Consider the following 22,373-nt stretch of genomic DNA (forward strand, 5'->3'; position numbering starts at 1 on the left):
CTAAATGGGCATGTCTCATTTGAGCTATTCACTAATTTTTACTTGATTTCCTATGTTTCACCTGTCTGGCTTGAGTACTGTGATAAGCAAGGTGTAAAGAGTCTTCAGAAAAGGTTTTGATATTATAAAAAAATATACATAGCTTGTTCATGTGAAGGCAATGAATTCTGACCAAATTTTAAGGACACTGTGAACTTGAAACATAGTAAATTAAAATATGTCATGAGTTAAATCAAAAGACACTTAATCCTGGTTTACTTTGTCAATTGTAATTTTAGAATCTGATTTTACCTTTTAAAAACAAACAAACAAAAAATCTCTTTTCTCATAACAAAACTGTGTAAACAATGGAGAAAACTTTGTACACAAACCAAACACTCTACCCCATAAAGCAGAGAAATATTTTAAATCTCTGGCTACAGTGGCTACAATTTATATTTAGCTGAGTCAATTTTGCCTTGTTTATAATTGTTTTTTCATTGTCCTTTAAAATAAATTTAGCCACTAAAGGAGCTATCACTAAAATATCTCAGATGTAAACTTAAAGGTACATGATTATGTGAAACTTTCCAAGTTCTACCTATAGATACATGAAAATTGCAATAATTTTGTTTTCTATTTTTCTTTTTCCTTATTTTCCCTTATTGATTTTTTTTTTCAGAAAACTTAATCATTATTTCTAAAACATTAATCTACCAAATGTGGTAATTCCCTGTTGGGATGACTTAGTCAACAGGATTAGAGAGCAGTAATGATATAACCTTTAGGTGCAAAAGAAAGAGAAGATACTAGGTCTGAAGAAATGAGGATTTCTTTAAGTTTGAAAAACACCAAAATGGTCAACATTGATATCTTCAGAATATGGAATGTTTTAAGTCTCCTTTGAAATCAACATAAATATTTTTTTAAGCTTTAGTGTGTCTGGGAGGTTTTATTCTATCTTCCTTTTTTGGCATAATTCCTCTTCTTTCTTTTTAAGTTCATTTGTTGAGAACCACTTTCTCAGACACACAGTAGTCAAAGCATCATTCTTTAGAAGCTCTGTGTATCAGCTGAGCCATTAACTGTGAGAAATTTTGCTTTTTGTTTCTGGGTTTTACTCTGCCTTGTGCAATTGAATCAGCCTGATTTCTGGCTCATTTAACACTTCTTGTCTCTCCACCTTCTTTACATCCAACATTAATCATTGTTACATGCCTCTGATAACTTCTTTTCTATGGATTATTGGACAAATACACTTCAATATATGCTTTCCAAATATCAGCACAGACATTTCCTTGCTTCTCTAATAAAGTATTGTGTTCTTCTTAACTGATCTTCATTTGATTTGCCAAGGGTTTTTTCATCTCTGTATATGTCTAACTTTGTCTTAACCCCTTTTAACTTCCTGAGGATGTGTGTTTATTCTCCTTCAGTTGTGCTTTCTCTTTTCTATAAATAATGTGAACATTTTATTGTAGTACTAACCCGAAACAACCAACCTATATTCTGAAACTTTTGAAAATAAACAAAAAATACAGATTACCAAGGGGGCTTTTGTAAGATATTTTTGGAAGTCAAGTGGTTCTCTTAATTTGTTGATAATAAAAGCCTTTAAATTGTATTTCCAGGCATCTGACTATCCAGTTATACTGTCTTTGGAGAACCACTGCAACCCTAAGCAACAGGAAGTAATGGCAGACTGTTTAGAAACTATTCTAGGTGACAAACTTCTTACATCAACAATTGGTGATACAGAAGTGACTCAACTACCTTCTCCTGAGGTAAAAACATTGCTTTTTATTCTGTGAAAGATAGAGGAAAAAAACTGGTTTGGGTTTTTTCTTTAATCTTTTGAAACTGAATTTATGAAACTGCTCATCTGGTGTCTGAAATAAACTTCAGGTGGTAACAAAAAATAATTAAACAACACCAAAACACTCACATGAAAAGATAAAGAAAACAGAAAAAGCAAAAATGAATCGTGTGGATTGATATGGAAGTTTTCATTTAAAGGAAAACTGCAGTACTGCTGTGAAGCACATATTTGTCAAAAACTAACATACTAACATTTTTGCAAAGCTTTAGATCTCGCAGTTAAAATCAAACCAACATTCAGTGTTCTGGATGCTTTAAAAGTTTTATTTTATTTTATATACAAATACAGTTAAGTAAAGTTTGTGGGTTACAGTTTATTTTATATCAAAACATGCAGCTGTACTAATGTGTTTTGATATTTTGCACCATACTTACTAACACTGAATAATCTTGCATATCAAAATCCGAACAGCTGCACTGAAACTACTCTGATTTTTTAAAAAGTGAACTATTACTTAATATGAATTAAGTTATCGTAGTGTTCTTCATCTACAGTAGTCCTATGCTGGAGACATGGTAACCTAAAGACAGAAATGAGTATCTGCCTTTAAAAAGAGCAGATTTATATATAGGGAATAGCTTGCCAAAGATTGCAGAAGTAAATACTAGTGAATCTGAGAGCTATGCAAACACCTGATTAATTTGGGAAATTTCAAGTTATGGAAACATAGTGTTACATTGAACAGCTTCAAAGTTTTGTTGACCTCTAAATTAAACATTTTGAGGTTAAACTTGAACAATCTCCTCTCCTCTCCTTGTCTCCTCCCTTCCTTTTCTCTGAAGTGAAGCTTCCCATGTTTTAGTCTTAAAAGAGGAAAAAAAGTGTGATTTTTACACAGTATGCTTTAACTAAAATTAAAAAATCTTCACTTTAAACACGTTAGTATATGTTTTCTGCTATTTTTTTTTAATGTTCCTTAGATTGAAAGAATTTTCTGAAATTTAAACATTATTTAAATGGAAACCTGAATCTATGTTTTTTTGTCAATAACAATGTTGATGAAACTATTTCATTGAGGTCTGTTACTGCAAAAACATTCTTTCTCAGTGTGTTTCTCCCTAAGGCAGTGTTTCTCAGCTGGTGGCTTGAGACCCCTGGGATATGAAGCCAGAAAAGGCAATTAGATGGGTGTTGAAATTTTTATTGCAAACAAAAATAAATAAATTCCCTTTGTTCCAGTCTTTGCACATAATATTCTTTCAAGGACAAAAGATTTTTTTCTAGTCCCTTGTAACACAAATACATGCATACATACAAAATAGTTATTTAAGCTTGTCCCTGTTATCAGTGATGTATCATATATATTTTACACCTTTTTTTTTCTTTAGAGTAACTGAAAAAGGAACAATGCAAACAAAAATGTGGGAGGAAACACTGTCATAAGGAAGGACAACACACAAAGAAATGTGTTTTTTCTAAAGGATTTGTTAGAGAAAAAACATTTTTGAAGTAGTGTGTCCAAAAAACATCCTAAAGTATTACCATACTTTTATAGATTGTAGCATTATATTTTTTATATCACGCTGTCCAATATCACTTTGCAACCTTGAAAACTGTTGTGTAAATTAGAAAAAAAATATAAACTGCATTAAACATGAGAGTTTGATCCTGTGCAGCCTGCTCTAGGTGAACCTGCTTCAGCAGGGGGGTTGGACTAGGTGATCTCCAAAGGTCCCTTTCAAGCCCATCCATTCTGTTGTTTTGTGATTCTGTTTTAAAACTTCTCAAAGAATAGCTACATTCAATCTAATAGGTGTGCAAAGATCCTTTGTCCTCTGTAGCAAACACAAAATCAGTGTACTGCATCTGAACCATGGAGTCACTGAATCACATACTTACAAAGATTACTTTATGTGAGATATGTCCCTTAATAGATGATTACTGTGATATAGGGAATTCATTGTTGATATTGCCTAGGTTATAATTTTTGTAAGTCAGCTCTGAAGAATTTTTGTCTGAAAATGCATTGCTGGGTTCCATGCTTATTCCTCATTTAAATGTATGCTCTTCAGGTGAAATTCATTCTATTGAACTTTTAATCTTTTAAAATTATGTGAGTTGTATTTCACATCTATGTAGGATGTAAGAGTTATCTAAATAATAACACTCTTCTCAGCTGATTTTCAAAAGTATGAATTTAATACGTCATTATATTGAGACTGAGAAAGGCTTAGGATCACCTTCATTTCTCTTTGTTGCTCTGATCAAGCACTTAAGAAAAATCATAAGGATGGTATTTTGCAATGGAAATATGTAGTTATGATTGAATTTGCAAATAGAATAGTAAGCTTGACATTTTTTGGCTAGCATCTTTTTGAAGAACAACTTTTGGTCCATGTTCAAAAACAGTTTAGTGGCATCACATCCTTAAAGTTTGGGACCTTGTACATATTCAAGGCTTGAGTATATTGATTAATCATTTGAGAGAGCCAGATGCTGAACTTAGACTTAAGCAGTGTAAGAGATGTTACAGAACCATAAATGATGAATTTTAAATGCTGTTCATGAGAAGGATTCTCAGTGTAAAAAAAAAAAAAGTTTTCACTCATATCATTTACTGTTCCACTTTTTTCAAGACAGCACTAGCAAGAATAGGGAAGAAGCTATTGCATCTACTATGCTTCTATAGGAACCCAGCAGGTAAAGCCATGTCAGGAAGAAAATTGTATCAGAAGTGTTAACACCATTAACAGAGTAAAGATGTTGCTCTTTAAATGTGACAGTCTTCTGATTTCTGGTACAAGTCTAATAAAATATAGTAAGTGTCAGCATGATTAAAGTTCATTGTAGTTGTTCAGATAGGAGATTGGTTCAACAAAATGATAAATGTTCATTAGCATGGCTCAAATACAGTACATACACTTGCTTAGAGGCTGATACAACCAATAGCCTGATAACTCATTTTGAAAAATATTATTATGAATAATGTACTCAAGTGAATTGGTACATGAGTATCTTTACTAGCAAAATTCTTATTAGATAACAGTATCTATCTATATTCATACACAACAAAAAAAGAAAGCTTTGAAATCAGTTTCCTCTCTTGAAACTTTCCTATGTAACTCATTTATATTTATATGTGAACCTGTACCTTTCATTGAGTATTGAAATAAAGGAAATGGAAAATATAGCAAAAAGCAACATTTTGAAAAAGAAATCGTTATAAACTGTAATTTAGCCTACTAACAGGTCTGAAGTTTTCTTTGTAGAGTTCAGCATCTTCTGTGGTCAACATACATTCCCTTCCACCTAGATTATCAGCTTTTTCCTTAATATGTTTTAATGCATATTTTTAAATATGTTTTAAATGCTAATTTAAAATTATGATTTCGTCATTGGTGATTCTTTTTTTACTGTTACACTGTCTTATATTAAAGCAAAATAGGTGGTAAATTGCTTATATGCTAAAATATTTACTTATCTTGATTGTAAATTAATATGAATGTCACACTGAAGTAGTTCAGTATGAAGGTGAATATACCTTAACATATCTTAATCTGAGCTCCACCCTCCTCCCTTCTGGCTGGATCTCAGCAAGGAAGAGGGGAGGGATTGAAAGGGTAAAGTCTTTTATTCTTTATCAAAATTAACAGTAACCACAGAGACATTTTTTATAATGTGCTCTGTTAGAGAATATTCCAACCTAATAATATCCCTAGGGACACAGCACAGACCTCTTTACTGCCACACGTGGCTAGAAATGCAAGGAGCATAATTCTATACCTCAGGTCCTCTGTCTGCATCACAACAGGTTATTGATCATTTAGTTGTCAGCTTTTGTGTTCATGACCTGTGCTATTGCTGCCTTTGGCAGTTTTTTTTTCAAAATCTGCTTGTAAGATCCCTCAAAGACTTGACTTTGGACTTACCAGTTTAGTCTTCCTTCCCTTTTTCTCTCAGACTTTTTTTGCAAGGACCTTCAACATCCAGCTTCTCCTGCCACATCAGACTGAAAGATTATGTTTCTTAGATGAGAAATCTTCCTCATCTGACAGCTACTGTTGTTATTCTTAATTTTGCTCTTCCTGTGAAGGTGCACATGCAGCTTATGCAAGGCTTCCTTTTAATACCCACTTCTCGATGTTCTTTAAGATATGAATCAGATAGTACCCTTGTCTGTAAAAGAAGTGGAATACCACACCATTTCTCCAAACACTACACAGAAATATTTACCAGTTACAGATTCTTATTTAGATCTTGAAGATTTGGAGATCTCCACGGAAATTATTTTCTCCTTCACTTGTCTGATCAATCTCCTACTTGCTTTTCTAGTAGGCTTTGAGCTACACCTTTGTCAGCTGAGATGATTCTGTGTGCCTGGAAGAAGGATTAAAATGCAGAGCAAACCCATTCTTAGGTGCACCTTTGGATGACAGCTCATGAGTGATGTCTCCTACCATTGTAAATCTAAGTGAAAATCACAGGGAGATCCAGAAAAGAAAGTTGGACGGTCACTGCTTTTTCTCAATACCTGCTTGCCTTGAAACAAAAACCCCAGAAAATTTCAGGAAAAGAGGTTTTGAAATTCTTTAGTCTCAGTCATAAGTTCTCCCTACAGCTGACTATACTAGTACTGTTAATTCCCTGGAATGTTATTGTATTCTGTAGCAACAATCAATTCTTCCTCTACATATGAAGCAGAGGAAAGAGAAGGCTTTTGCACTGTGTCTTTCTTTCACACACCCTTTAGCCAATGAGATAGACTGAGGCTACCCTTGAGCTTCATCAGTCTCTCCTACCATATCTATCCTCTCACCTCCTTCCCACACAGATATTTTGACGCCCAAAGCAACAGACCCACTACAATCCTCTCCCTGCAGTCTTGGTCACTTGGTCACTATGATGCTTCTAAAGAGACTTCATGAACTTTCTTTAATATTCAGTAGAATATCATGTCCTTTGAGTGAATTTCCATGTCAAATTGTATTTGACATCACTGACTGGTGCCAGATGTCTTTTTGATTGCACAGAGAAAGTCTGTGTGTGTTTTCATATTTCTATTATGTCTGGAGTCCTCAGGTAAAACAAGACAAGGCACTACCAGCTAAGAGTCCTGTTTTTCAATGGGATCTAACTACTGCCAACAGCTGTAAAAGGTCAAGCTGTTTAGCTATTAGCAAATTGATCCTCTCTTTATCTTGGAAGTTTAATTCCTGAGTGGGTCTTTTTCTGGTAGATGAATCAGAAATAAAATCTTGCAAAATAGTTTTAAAGGACAGATTGTTAGAACACATACCCTTTTACCCAGAATTGTGTCAGGTTTTCACTTCATCCAGAAAATTAGTCTGCCAGTGTCACGCCTTCTAATTTCCTTCTTTGGGCATGTTTTGCTTTTTTGTATTTTTAGTAAAACAATATTTAGAAAGGTTCTTTCATGTATTTTCACAACACAGAACTGGAATTTTTAGTGTAGGGGGCTTCTCCCTAGATAACTCTATCATATGAGAACTTGTTATGAGATAGCTAAAAACGTACTTCTGATGTAATTAATATCCATTTAACTAGAGCTCAGTGTTGATTTGAAATATCTCAATAACTGTGATTTATAAGGCTGCCACAATGACATCCATTCACACTTTTACTAAGCATGATTCTCTCCTTGAATCATTGAAGAATGCTGCTGGCGGGTTTTTTAACAGTTGTACTTAACAATAGTCTCTTGTTATTTCCATTCAAGATACATTTTGTCAGTGCCTGAAAAGCTTCCTCCCTGTTAGACTTCATGGAAGGTGTTGCATCTTTACCCTGTATTAGTATTTAGGACAGTAATATAATTCCTGAAATAGAAAATTATGTAAAACTTTTAACTGATTTTAGCCTTGTTACTTAGCAAGATTTTCAGCATTTGATGTTTCTTTTACTAAGCACCTACAGCTTGTCAGGAGAGGAGAAGAGGGAAGAACATGCTAAATTTAAATAGGGGAAGCTATTCTTCTGTTTTTAATACTCATGACCCAAATCCAGGATTTGTTCTCTACATTTCAAAGGACTGAATTTTGTCACTTTTTACATTAATTGCAGTGGTAAACAGGTGGATTTGCCTGATCCATTCCAAAGTGCTTGTAATTTTGTCTTGGAGTCTTGCATTACTTCAGCTGTTCTGATTTGCGTTGTACATCACATTAACCAGAATATACATTTAGTACAAGACCAAAGTTTTTTCATTTAATTATTTAAATATTTGTTTCAATTGATCTTGGAGGCTTTTGCTTATCCCAGCTTTGAAGTCCCATTATGCTCTAGGGAAGATCTATTATGCTTTACGTATTTAAATGTTTTAGTATGTTTACTGCTTTTATATGAGTACATAGTAAATATGTATTTTAAAAATATTTTGTATTTTATATTTAAACTAGAAAAGAAAAGTTATAGTGAATGTTTAGACTTTCAGATCATTATCTGCTTAAAGGATTCAGACATTTTTACAAAAAGATGCCACATGTTTAGCACTGCTCGTTACCAATTAAAGAACTTGAATTTCACATATTCACTGATTTTGTAACCATACCTTTGTTATATGTATTTTTTTAAAGATCTGTTTGAAGCTCAGACTTAAAATCCACATACTATGGATTTTAAATCCATATACTAATGGATTTTATCCATATACACAGCATAAAAAGAGACATGTACTATGTTTTTTTTCAGTTCATGGTTCATTTTCAGTGACTTGGGTTAACTATTACTGGAATATGCTTCTAGCAAAAAAATAGCAAAATATATTCTTGCTAGAGTATTTTTTGTAACTACTTTTGAAAAGAAAGCTGTGCTTTTAAAATGTCATTTATAACAGAAAAAATAGTTTTTCCTACCTCAGGGTATTTACATCTTTGTTAACAGTTCATAAACAGAATTTTAGTAACTGATTTAAAACATCATGGCCCATTTTTACATGATGCCACAGCATATGATCTTTTTTTTACTTAAAGCAATTTTACATATAGGAGGCAGTAATATATCCATAGAAAGGTTTTCCTTCCCTTCTATACCAGATTTTATTTTATTTTTTTTAAACATTTATTTTATAGAATTAAATCTTGCCTATGAATAACAAAATACAAGACCAAAAGTGGCTAGAATTGCTTTTAGATATTGGGAAATATAAAGATGCAGAAGAAAATTCAGAGGTCTTTAAAAATATAAGTAGCATTACTCATATAAAGCTCTTCTAAAAATATCACAGAAAAAAAATGAGTGCCTCAATAAGAAATGAAGGAAATGTTAAAGGGCATCCTTATTCTGAATCACCACTGCAGAGACACTAATCAAATCTTACACTAGCATGGCATTGATAGATATTAAGCATAAAATATCTTATTCCACTGACATACTGACAAACTACTAATACAAGATCTGAAGCGATAAGGGGATTATCAGCAATGGAGATTGCAATGTAAATAAATGGAGTGTCTTATTTCTTTGCCTACGGCTGCGGTTTCTGTTATAAAGTTTTGGTTTGATATATATATGTTTCTATCATCCACACTTTTCATATTTACTTAATGGATACCTTAAAATACAATATTTCAGTTCTGTTTTATTTAATGTGTATGTATTTGTTCCTTGTTTCTGTAAACTTCCCAGCAGTATAGCCTTCCTTTAAACTAGTGCATATGAAATTTAAGGAATATTTTTGTAGATCACTTTATCCAGGAACCTAACTCCTGTTACTCACTGGCATTTGCTGTATATAGTAGAGATGAATGACTGTTACATAACAGGTGTTGTACTGTGAATATTATTTCATAAATCTAAGGAAATTTATACTCATAGGATTCAGTTGCATACATGAAACCCATATTATTAGAAATTATAAAATTTAATGATTTTTTCTCCCTACATTCTGTATTATGTAAGTTGAAACATGTCCCTTTAAAAATAAAGAAACTGCTTAGGGAACAAATTACCAAACTCTTAGTTTTCCTGACCAGGTAAGATCGGGATGAGGATCCACTGTATAGTGACATAACAACAAAAGTCGGTACACTAGACAGATGTGCACAAATGTGTTAATCAAATAGGGGAACAAATTTCCAGCAGCTGTAATAATGGCTAAAAAAAAAAATAAAATTAATATCAGATACATGTGTATAAGTCTATATATAAAAATGAATTCATGCACAGCAAAAACCCCATACATCCTTTGTCTTAACTGGCCATCAGCTCTAACATGTAATTAACTTCCTACCTTAATCTTGCTCGCAGTTTCAGCACCTGTGTATCTGTGTGGTGGAGAGCCTTTTTTCGTATCATGGGATTAGATATCTATATTCTTTTGTGTACTTTGGTCCCCAGAGTCTGTTTGTTTAATTTGCTTTGACTTCTGCCTCACCAATATCTATCTTCATTGTGCTACCTCACTTCATTGCAGTTAATAAACAGCTTTGAATGTGGGTTAAACACTACTTAGATAGGAAAACCTAGGAACAATCCATACATAATTCTAATTACTACTGTTTAACCTCTTTTCTACAGGAATTAAAATTAAAAATTCTGATAAAAAATAAAAAAGTTGGAACAATTGAGGAAGGTATAATCAGGAGAAATCTTGACAGTCATGGTGAGACAGGGGAAATTTCCGAATGTGAAAATACATTCAATGAAGATGAGACCGATGAAAAATACCCTCTTTACCCACAGAGTGATTCCTTAAAAAGAAAAAGTGGACGTAGACATTCATCCCCACCTCGAAAAAAGGCAAAGGTAACTTTTGTCGAACTTAGAAAACACATAGATGTATGCCAGCTTTTTTTTAAAAAATAAGGATTATCTTTAAATAGAGACTAAATTTAAAAGGTAGGCTTTAAAATTGCTTAGAGCGATGTTTTTTTGCAATAGTATGTTTTAGCTCAAAGTTTCAGAGTTTTCCTGATTCTTACAAGACACTCCAAACTGGAACATATTTTAGTATCAAACAAAAAAACAACCCTTCCCTATGCTCCCATCCTAAACATCATGCACATTTTTCACTTTCAAGTCTTTTACTTGTCCCAGGTGTTCAATACCACAATATATCAAATAACAAAGTTGCCCAACAGTTTTGTTGGTCTCAAGCTCTCCTGGAGTTATGCATGGAGAACATTCATAGCAGTTCCTGATGATGGAGGACAGAGCTAACGATCTCTTCCGTCAGTTCACCAGTCTATTTTGGAGATTTTAAAAAGAGTTCCTGTTCCTCTGTTTTCTTTGATTCTGGATTTATGCATGAAATTAGGTGTAGAGTTCTTGTCGTGCTAAAACAGCTTTAAATACTTACAATGGGAAAGACATTTTTATATTTGTCATGTAGACTTAACATTAAATACTATTTCTGAAATGGAATGTAAAAACTGGATGTAATCTTCTTTTTGGTAGTCAAATCGAACTTATTTTTTTAATCAAGTAATAATTATCTGCCATGGAAATCTATTGCTCCATCAGGGTTCAAGCTGCTTTGTTCAAGTTTTTTAAGCAGGCAGGAAGCACCCCAGTATCCAGTAATTTTCCACATATCATGCTGTATTTATCTAAATGTGGGTAAACCGGTAATGCTCCTTAGGGTTCAGTGTTTTTGCTGAGAGTCTCTTCCTCTGTGTCTCTTTTCACTAAGTGATTTTAAGGTCAAGATCTTTGCTTCTTTCTCTTTCTATCTGATATAGAAAGACAGTAAAAAAAAATAAATATCTGAAGAAGTATGGATTCCTCTTTGAACAAGGGAGGCCAAATTTCCAGATAACAGGGTCACATATATTTGTAACATCACATTACAGACCAGAACATATACCACATACACCTTTTTCACAGTCAGAAAAGAAAATGGTTTCTGGGCTCTCACTTTATTGGAGTGGGACTATTTATTCTGAGTTTCCACTCTATTGCTCTGTTGAAGGGTGGGAGAGCATTTGAATCCACACTCAACATACTGTAGTGATGCTGTTGCCTTTGGTTGCATCGCTGCCTTCCACATCCACAGACTTGCATTACTCAGGAGTTCTGTGACAGTAGACTCCTATTGTTCCTCATGGGATGTAGCCCCAGAATAATTAATGCACTTGAATTTTGCATAGCTTAAGAACCATGAGCAGGCAATCCCTATTATTTTGTCAGATGAGAATTTGCTGTCAAAATTTTTAAAGGAGTGTAAACATTATTAGCACCATCAGCTCTTTGCTGGCTACTACCACTGATTAGTTTACAAGTTCATGCTCAGTAAAATAAAGAGGTTACATAGTACCTGAGTTTAAGAAATTAGACCCTGCTAAAATTTCAGTTGCTTCAGTGTACACCAGCCCTTGCTTTCGCTTCCTTTGGTAATGGAACAAGTCTAAACAAACACTTTGGCCAAAGAACTTTCCATCTTAAATAAGAATGGAGTTTTCCTAACTTCAGAGCAATGCTTGGAAGGATATACCTGTGATTGCTTTACTTGGCACAGTGAAATACTCTCCTTTTGTTCTACTTTGTGTTGTTCAGTGTGTATAGATTCTTCTGCTCTTTTTTCTTCTTTTCTTTTTTTTTTTTCTTCCTACCCACCCCCACCCCCCCCACCCCCCCCAGTACTATCAGTATACCTTTTCTGGTACTTTATGTATTTAGGAATATAAGGCTGGACAAGTATTTTAAAGGAGTAATGTTAAGAGCCATGAAAAATTATGTTAATTTACATACTGGTCTCAGAAGCAGGGAATTGATAAAGCTGTCCAGCAGAATACTGTGCTAGGAAGCATTGGAAACATGTCTCCATTTACCCTATAATTGCTATGATAAACATAGAGACAATAACCTTAATTGTCTCTGGTTGGATCAATTTTCACTATCAAAAGTCATATCTTCTGCTCAAATATTCATTAATTGTGGCACATTTTCCCATGGTTTATGCATCTAAAATGATAGTTTCTTCTGAATTTCTAATAATAATAATGAAATATTTGCAATTCTGATGTTTTTATTCTTTCATTATTTTATATCATGATTATTAGATGAGAGAGACAAATGTTGCCCTTCCGTTGTCAGACCTTGTGATTTATACCAAATCTGAGAAGTTTGTGAGCTTTGAGCATTCCCTTGCTAATCAGAATTGCTATGAAAATAATTCAATTGGAGAACTCCGAGCACAAAAATTGGTAAAATATTCAGGTAATTTCTTTTGATTCAATCAGATAAAATAACAATGTTGCTTGAGTTCACCTCTTAGGCATTGGAAATGTTAAAATTTTATGAAACACATATTGTCCAATTCTGTTTGGTTGTTTTGATGACATTTAGAAATATCTTAGCATTTGCACTGCATTTTTATATTTCAGTTGGTTTTGTGAACTAATTGAAATACAGCTTTGTTTTAATTTCATGTAGTTTTATAAGAACAAATATTAACATAGTATACAAAATATATAAACACTTTTTGATTCATTGTTTTCTGCATCAAATAATTTAGAAGTTACAGTCAATACTTGAAAATATGTGGAATAGATGTCACCCGCCCTCATGTATGGTCTGTATTCCTCACTGGACATGCAGTACCCCTGGCTTTGATGATAACTGCAGATAAGAGAATTTGCATTGATGGAATGAATAAAACCCTTAGGGGGAAGTTTGCTTCATTGGACTAGATCTTTCATACCAGCCAAGTTGGATTATTCAAAACTCATTCTGTTTTGGAGCATCTCCATTTGGTGCTGCCAATACAGTGAAGCCTCTGCTTTTTTAACTCCAGCTGTCTGCCAACAGCCTTAAGATAGTGTTGAGAGCAGAGATCACTGACCACAGGTATGAAGTCTGCCACAGGGCCATTCATTCAGGTCCAGCCCAGCTGCCATCCACCACTTTGTGGAGATGGTTCAATAGTTCATTAGTGAATGGTGCTGAACAGAATCAAAACAAATAGGCTTTTGCCAGCTATCCATAGTCAGAGTCCTCTCTGGTCCCTCTAGCAATCTAATGAACATAAAAGTAGTTTTATTGGGGCGGGGGAGGGAAGGGTGACAGGAGGGTGGAAAGGATCAGAGTGATGGTCGTGGAAATGTAAAGCTTTCTGTTTAATTACTAAACAGGAGTAGTGTAGGTAGAAATAATCTGAAGTTTTCTATATCTTTATTTTATGTCTTTGTGGGAGGGAACACTGCTAGGAGGAAGAAAATCAGCTCAAATAATTAACATCTTCTGAAGATTATAAAGGAATCAATTAAGTGTCTTTTAAAAATGTGCTCTTCGCTGGTTTTGAACTTTGTCAGTCATTTTTATTTAAACCTCAAAAAAACATTTTTCCTACTAAACTATTAAAGAATGAGTGGTCTCTTTGATCAGTTTCCTGGTTTGTGTCTTTTAATTTTCCATAAGAACACAGTGGGCTTTATTATAAAAATCATATTTACCTTAACAAAGAGGTGAAGAAAGAGAATATTTCCGTGACGGAATGATTCTTGGTTATTGACCTTTAACAAAAATCTGCACTATATGCAGAAGTCAGATTCAAATATACACAAAATATTAAAGTTTTAAAATAGGATTTTAGCCATGTTCATGAGTGCCCCATAAACTAACATTATTATGCATTAAAATGTCATAAAATAGAAATACATTGCATGATATAATAATTCTGTAAAAATAAATAAATATTCCTGGGTCAATATAGTATAGTATTATTTATTATTAATATTATTTATATTATTACTATTATTACTATTATTATTCAAATAGGTTCTTTATATTAACAAGGTTTTTCTTACCAAGATCTTATCATTTTATTTTTCAGCTAAAGAGTTTGTTGGACATACTTCAAGATTCATTACAAGAATCTACCCCAAAGGAACAAGAACTAACTCTTCAAATTATAATCCTCAAGAGTTCTGGAATGTGGGGTGTCAAATGGGTATGTACATTTGCAGAGACTGTTGCATTCCAGGCTTTGCAGAGACTACATAGATGCAAGAGTTTTTCCTTCCTATAGTATTTTTTTCTGTTATATAAGTTACATATTTTCCCTCAGTGGTATCACTTTCATTTTGTGTTATCTAAACTTCTCTGAGAGCCTACATATCCTAGTAATGTTTCATCCTGGAATCCAGGAATACTAGTATATAATAACTAAGAGGAATATTATTTTCATCTACTTACTTTTGTAATTGATTAATATTAGGCCCTAACTAATTATAAATATTGGGTTTTGTTAAATACTTGTATCTTTAAGCTACCATCGTTTTTTTCTATTGGATAATAAGAAAAACACTAGCTGGAACAACACAACATTTTAAAGCTTTGAACCTTATTTTGGGTTGCTCCTAGCCATAAGACTTAACAAAGCATGATTTTATCTTATGAAACAGTGTAACAAAAGCACATATATAAACAACTTTCAACAGCCACAACAGAATTTTCTTTCTCTTTATATATTATCTCTTTTTTTATTAACAATTAAAGATATTTATCTGTGTGTGTCTGTAAGGAAACTCTAAATGATAATTTATATTTTACTGCCTGTCTTGGCTGAAATTATCATGTTAACTATGTTATCTTAGGTTCTGAGGTAAAAGTAAGCGTGCTATGCATTAAGCAGTGTACTGCCAGAAAAATAAAACAACCCACCCCAAAACCCCCAAAACAAACAAAACCCAAACCCCTTGCAATATACCTTTCAAGAAAATGAAAATAGATTACATTCCTTTGCATGCTGTAATTAAATTTCATATTCTCAGTGTATATTTGTTAGCTGTGGCTAAGGTAGAAATAGAGCACATTTATAAGAGAAAATGGGAATGAGAGCTTCTTATTCTTTTTTTATTCTTTGTATCCTTTTTTCATTTTTTTATTTTTTATTTTTAAATCTTTTTCAACTGACATCTAGCACTATAGCTACTTTGTAGTAAGCAAGGGAATAGAAGCAGCTGCCTTTTTAGCTAGAGGTGGGAGCTGTTAGAATGCAATTGCATTTGATTTTTCCTAAGCTTGCCTTGTGGCACTGAATTAGAAGAGGCAATGGAAAAATATAGATATGTGTGATTTAGGAATTTTTACACTGCAATGGAAGCCTAATATGAAGGCTCCGTAGGTTTTCAATGGTTTTGTGTGACTTGGAATATCACAGATGCAGGAGATGTGGATGCAACAATTAGTATTTTTGCCCAAAATTCCCAGATTATATCTTTGCTACTGCAAAGAAGCACTTCAGTGCTCTTGGTCAGCAGAATACCAAGGTACAGCTAGGAGCTGCTGGGAGTTTCAAGTGACTGCACAGAGGCAACATTATGTTTAACATCTTAATTTCCAGTACAAAGCATATTAGTTCCCTGAGCAATGAAATAACAATAACTTCTGTTTCCCTTAATTTCAAGTTAGGTTTTAATTTGAAATCCTTAAAAATAAGCATGGCTTCTGTACTCAGCAGGCTTTAAAAAACCTCTCACCTGTTAGCACTTTCCCCTTTTTAACGGCTTTAGAGGCAGTCTTGTCTTCATCCTTTTGCTCTTTGGTTTAAAAGATTCTTAGTTACAGAATATTTTTCTACATCAGTCTGCTACACCTTCTTCAGACTTAGGTAAAGTAGAGAGCAATACTTTTTTGCATCTACATATATATTCTGCATTTATTTCTGATTCTGTACCAAGGCCACTTGAGGGAGACTGTGGGTTGAGCAGGGCAGTTTGCTGAAGGGTCCAAGTTTTGAGAGGTAAAGGTAGGGCCTCACCTTGTTGTATTACAATACACACATACAAAGATGGGCATGGATTTCATTTTGCCTGTAGGGCTCCTGGAGATTATGTGCACCCTTGCTCCAGGCTTCCTTTTTCACTTGTTTCCTTTGCCAGCTCCCAAAGTACTTCTGTTTCAAGTTACCTTCTCAGATTTTTTTTTTTTTTAAACAGTGTGCTATTTCCAATCAACCATCCACATACATATTTTCTATTGTTTAACCCTCTAAAGTACCCCCAGCTACTCTCCATGTTACAGAACTTGGAAGGAGCATCATGTCTCAGCTTTCACTGAGAGATTGCTGTTCCTACCCCTGTGGCCCTGACCACAATGGGTGGAGGATGTCCCCAGCCTAAATTTCTTACCATTTGCTGCCCCCACCCTGAGCTATGCCATGCTGTCAATGCCACACACTGAGGTAATGTGGGATACAAGGACTAGGGAGATTGTGTGAATTTGGCCACTCATTGCTGGCTCTTCCATGAAAGAACTGAGATTTACTCAGACCCCCCATAATTCTCTCATTGTCACAAATTCTGCTTCTCATCCTGACTGTTGTATGGAGGTATAGTTTTATAACTACAGTAGGAGTAGAAAAATTACTAGTTAGATTTGTTGTTTGTGTCCACGTCATTATAAATGTTTATTTATAGTACATACTTGGAATTGGGCTAGGCTATTGCTGGAAGTATCTCACTGTTACCATACTATTTGAAATTGGTTTGATTATATTCTGTCCTTGTGGCTGATCCCCACTAAGCCTGATGTCATGTGGATTACTTACCTGGGATGGTGCACTCTCTATGTACTATTTTCATTGCTATTAAAAACTAGCAAATTTGCTTCATGCTTAGAGTAAGTGCTGGCCAGAGGTCCTAAATTTAAGATTGAATTATTTTCTCAGGCTTATCTGACTGCAGTTTACCAGTTCTCTTTCTAGCCGGTAAATCTCCACACTGATCTCTGTAAAGGGTATCCGTTTGTTAGATCTCAAACAAGACTGAAGTCTTTGAAAATAACTACTTTCACTGTTGACTCAGTCTACTTTATTGAAAATCATTCTAAACATTAGTGTACAAAACATACGATGTTTGTTGTACGGGGGCTTTGGGCCCCTTCCTTGAAGAATTAAAAATATGCAGGAAGTGGTTAGATCTGCCCTCTTGGTCACATCATTTGCATCTTCATTTGCAGAAACATTTTTCTCATGGGAATAGCAAATCTCCACATACATTATTTCCAAACCATGTCAGAACTATTCTTGATTCCCTGATCTGTTTTAGATAACTGTTTGGCAGAAATATAACTGTGCTTCACAATGCACCTCCCAAAGCTCCACTCAGTGAATCTTCTGCTGATGTCCTTCCACTGATTTAACAAAGATTTTTTTTAATTTTTGTGTCTGTCCTGTGACCGTATAGTCCACATACTCTCCTTGTGTCTCTGCCATTGTACTCTGCATCCCATGCACAGATGTAATCCCTCCAGATCCCTCTACCACTTTCCTAAAACTGTTCATGTGACTCTCAGGTTTCTCTTATGTCACCTATTCCCCCTCCTCAGCTCCTTCACCCTCCTCACACCTGCTAGCTTACCCTTCTCACTTACCTTTAAGTTTCTCTAACATCTGTAACTGTTCTGGCTGGGAAACTGAAATATATTAGGTTTTTTCAAACCTACATATAATATTCCCTGTCAGTCCTCCGCGTTATGTAAATGGTGAGAGTTCTGTTATTCCTTCACTTCCAAAGGCCCAAACCAGTGCTTTCTTCCGTACCTTGCCAGCAATTTTCTCTAAATTGATTGGAACATAGTAACTTGGAGCAGCCTGGCACTCAGTGAAAGCAGGATGAAATGGTCCAACAGGCCCAATATTTGTTGGTGCTGAGGAAGAGAATTACGTAATTGTATAAACCTAATTTCCAGAGGAAGGCAAGTTAAAATACATAGTAAAAATTCAGGGTTTCCACAAAATCACTTTTGGATATCACTGTGCACTCAGTGTTCATTCTCTGAAAACTGAGACTCATAAGAGCAGGATAGGTTTTATGAACAAAGAGGTCTTATGGAGAAAAATACTTTTCATAGTCTGGGAAAATTAGCATGCCTCCTGCATACAACTGCAGTGTGGCACTGGAAAGAGCTCGTTTGGCATACCCCTATCTCCTTTTTATTTAGTAAATAAAATTGAATGTAAAGATTTATGCGGGAAAGAAATTTCAGAATAGTTATTTACATAAACAGCTATCAGTTATATTATATTGACTGAGAAAAACAGAGAAAAAAAAACCCCAAAACAAACCAAAAGAAGACCTCAGTAAAAATAAAAGTAGAAAGACTTAAATGTCCTTTTGAATACATCCTTTGCATGCAGTAGCAAACATTATTCATGTATCAAAAGAACCTATGGGAATGACCAAAACATGTCATAAGTTATATGAGAAAGCCATGGTATGGCAGGTACAGAATTTAGTTTTAGAAGAGGCTATGTAGAGCATATGTTTTCTGGAGCACTCATGAAAATTTATGTGCTACTCTGAAGATTCCGCTACGTGTATGATGGATTTTTTTCTTATCATAGGTTTTGTTTTGGCCTGCAACATCGAAATGCAGCTTGGAAACTTTGTGGCTAAATCTTGTGTGCAATAATATGATTTAAAAACACATAAAAAGATGAGTGATAAAGAGCTCTTTAACTAGTTCTAAGTTAAACCTCTGAAGCTACCTAGGGAAAAGAAATCTGCTTTTTTAGATCTTAGTATGCCTCACCTGTGCAACTTAAAATGATCAAGTCTGACCTTGCTTGTGTTCAAAGTGAGTGAAAGCTTAAAAGAGACTGACTTTGGAAAGCCTCATAAAGAAAAAGATGGCAGAGGATCATTAATTTACTTTTGAAATTTTGGTTGTATGTTTTCTGTAAAACTTTATTTTTCTTTCTTGCTGGATAAAAAACAAAACTGGAGACAACAGGACCGATTATTTTTTACCTAAATTAACCAATTATGTTTGATTATGGGAAGTTCAGATACTCTGATGATCTTACTGAACACTATACATTTTAGAATATGTGATGGAGTGTCAAATTTAGTAAAGAAATGTAATAAATAATTAAATTAAATTTAAGGGAAAACAAACTTAAAAGATGGTGGAATACTTCTTACAGTGTTAATTAGGTTTTCAGCATGGTAATTTTTACTCTTGGTTATTTTTACTGGAATTTTTTTTATCACAGCAGAAGTGTAAAGTAAGCATTTTCTGTAACACGTTTTGTTCAACAGCTAATTTACTGTTAAACATCTGAAACAAATTGACAATATTCATTACATTATAGCTTTGAATTGTTATTGCTTGGATTTCTAGTGAAAATTGTGAAGTGACATGCTTTAATGTTTTTATTTTTATGTTCAAGTAGGTTATTAGAATACCTCAAAACTCTTTGTAGTATATGTTACTGCAGTTAAATACTGAGAACTGTTAAACTATCATTGTGATCCTTAAAACCATGCAGATGACTTAACTCCAAATGCTGCCTATGTCATGGAAAAGACAGAAACATCACAGAATTTCTCTTTTGTTCATTCTGCATCTGAAAGCCTAATTGTTAGTCTCCAGTCATTGAACAGTTTCAGCTGTCTTTCCAAAACAATTTCCATATTTTGTCCCAAACTAAAACACCTCTTCTGCTCAAAAGCAGGGGAAGTCTGACATGTCATACCCCTCATGGCCAGAACACACCCAGTCTGTTCCATACAGCTATCTTTCCAGTCTAGAGCTCATTCTTTCTTTGGGCTTGCTGTGGCCTTATCCCACAACTGACTCATGGAGAATGTGCTACAAGAAAGACAGGAAAGTTTTCCTACTAGCTTCCAAGGCAAGGAGTGCCCTGGAAGAATGCAACAAGAAGGCACAGGGAAGTATCTCTTGGGTGGCCACTTCCTCTTGTTGAGTTTTCAAGGACAGGACTAAACGTCATGTGTCAGCTGCAGAAGAGGTGTGGGATTAATACCTATATTATTACTGTCTTACTAATATTGTTTTAACAGTCCAAAAAATCATCTTTAGGAAGTTAAAACTAGGTCTTGCACAACTGACATGAATCTTACTAAATACTGTTGAATAATGTATTGTGGAAAGATAACACTAAGATGCCAAACAAAGAAATGTGTTTTTTAATAACAAAGCCATGTAGGTGGACAAAAATGTACAGCTGTAATAAGCCACATGTTCATCATGGTTTATGGAACCCAAAAAAAGCGTTGCTTCACCTCTTACTCTTTGCTCCCATAAGTCCCTAGCCTAATGGGACTTTAGAATTCTAGACTCCAGGGGTATGATTAAATTCATACTTAAAGTAAGAACACATTTTTTGGTTATTTTGCCCTATAAAATTCACTGATTAGATCCTCACTAGCTGTAGTGGGGCAGCTAACTCATGTGTAGACATTTACAAGTTAGGTGGGACAATATCACTCTGATACATGAAGCTACCTAAATACATTCGCCTTTCCTTTGGACTGGCTCCAAGGGCTGGGAGGTGTTTTGAATAAAGGTTTCATGTTTCTTTTGCAAGAACTTCTCTAACTGCCAGGTTTATGACAAAGCTCTTGGGCTACTCTGGAGCCAGCTTCTTTTTAGGCAGGTTTTTTTTGGTTGGTGTAATAGATACTGGAATTTCACTTAAAAGAAAAGAAACACAGAAATTTCATTTTTTCATTAATTTTTCCAGCTGTCTTCATTAAATCCACAACTGCAGACAACTAATGGAATACTAAATAATTTATTTGAAATCTAGTCATATTTAAAAAAAGGCAGAAAAAACTGCAGGGACAAAATTGTCTCTGAACTCCTTGCTGACCTTGTTTTAAACCCTGTGTTAAAGACTTGTACTAAGGAAGGGGAAGCTGATAAAATACACACTTCTGCCAAGAAGCACGAGGCAAACTAATTATAAAGTTTTTTTTTGAAAAGTATCTTTCAGAAGTGAAATAAGTGAAATGATAACCAAAAGATGCCCAGACTTACGCTGAAGTGTAACTTTCAGACGGATACATTAATGAAATAACAAAAATAAATTTAGATTTTAGATTTGATAGATTACCAGAAAGGCTTTAGGTACTTTTCCCAAGAGAACTCCTCAACAGAGGATCCCTAAATAAAACCAGTTGCAGATATATTTGGACAATGAATGACATTCAATCACCTAGTATCTTTTTTTCTGGTAGACCTACTTGTAATTAAGTAGGAACAATGTTAGCAATTATGACCATTATAATGACTGAATTCTTAACATTTCTAATGACAGTGTCTTTAGAGCAACAGTATTGAATTGGCCCAAAGACAACCGGGACAGACTGACTGCACATACTGAGCATGATGTGTCAGTTGTGCATGTTACTCAGTTCTCACAGCTCTCTCTTACTACAGCAGAATACCTCATGTTGTACATCATTCATAAATTAAGTTTCTGCAGAGTAAGAGCATCCGTTTCAAAATGCATCAGTGATAAGAAAACCCCAAAATTATAATTAAGCTTAATAAAATCAGGAGTCTGAATAGCTAAAGACCATTTTGTTTGGTAAGGAGAGAAAAAAAAAACCATACAGTTTGACAAAATTTTTTGGTCAGAAAAAGAGATGAGAGACAGTTTGTAAGCCAAAATTTGAACTAACTAGTTAAGTATACTGTGTGTTGTCAGGGAACCAATCACTCTCTACTTTTTCTTTCTAGTAAACATAAGTCTTTTTTCATAAAATTTGGGTGGGATCTTACCTATTCACTGGCTTGGCAAGAGGGCTAAAGCTGTATAAAGTTTTATAAAACTCACAAAGCCCAAGGCAAAGAGCATGCTGAG

At 34.3% G+C, this 22,373-nt stretch overlaps 1 protein-coding gene across 1 annotated transcript in view; it reads left to right on the forward strand.

Moving 5' to 3' along the window:
* The window catches only part of PLCZ1 (phospholipase C zeta 1), a 48,416-nt gene that overhangs the window by 12,978 nt on the left and 13,065 nt on the right, over positions 1-22,373 (forward strand). The window contains exons 6-9 of the mRNA XM_040596610.1: positions 1,611-1,763; positions 10,334-10,561; positions 12,817-12,973; positions 14,589-14,705. Coding sequence (XP_040452544.1) covers positions 1,611-1,763; positions 10,334-10,561; positions 12,817-12,973; positions 14,589-14,705 — 655 coding nt within the window. The remainder of the gene's footprint in view (positions 1-1,610; positions 1,764-10,333; positions 10,562-12,816; positions 12,974-14,588; positions 14,706-22,373) is intronic.

This window comes from Falco naumanni, chromosome 5, assembly GCF_017639655.2.
Source record: "Falco naumanni isolate bFalNau1 chromosome 5, bFalNau1.pat, whole genome shotgun sequence".
In the NCBI taxonomy this organism is placed as follows: Eukaryota; Metazoa; Chordata; class Aves; order Falconiformes; family Falconidae; genus Falco; species Falco naumanni.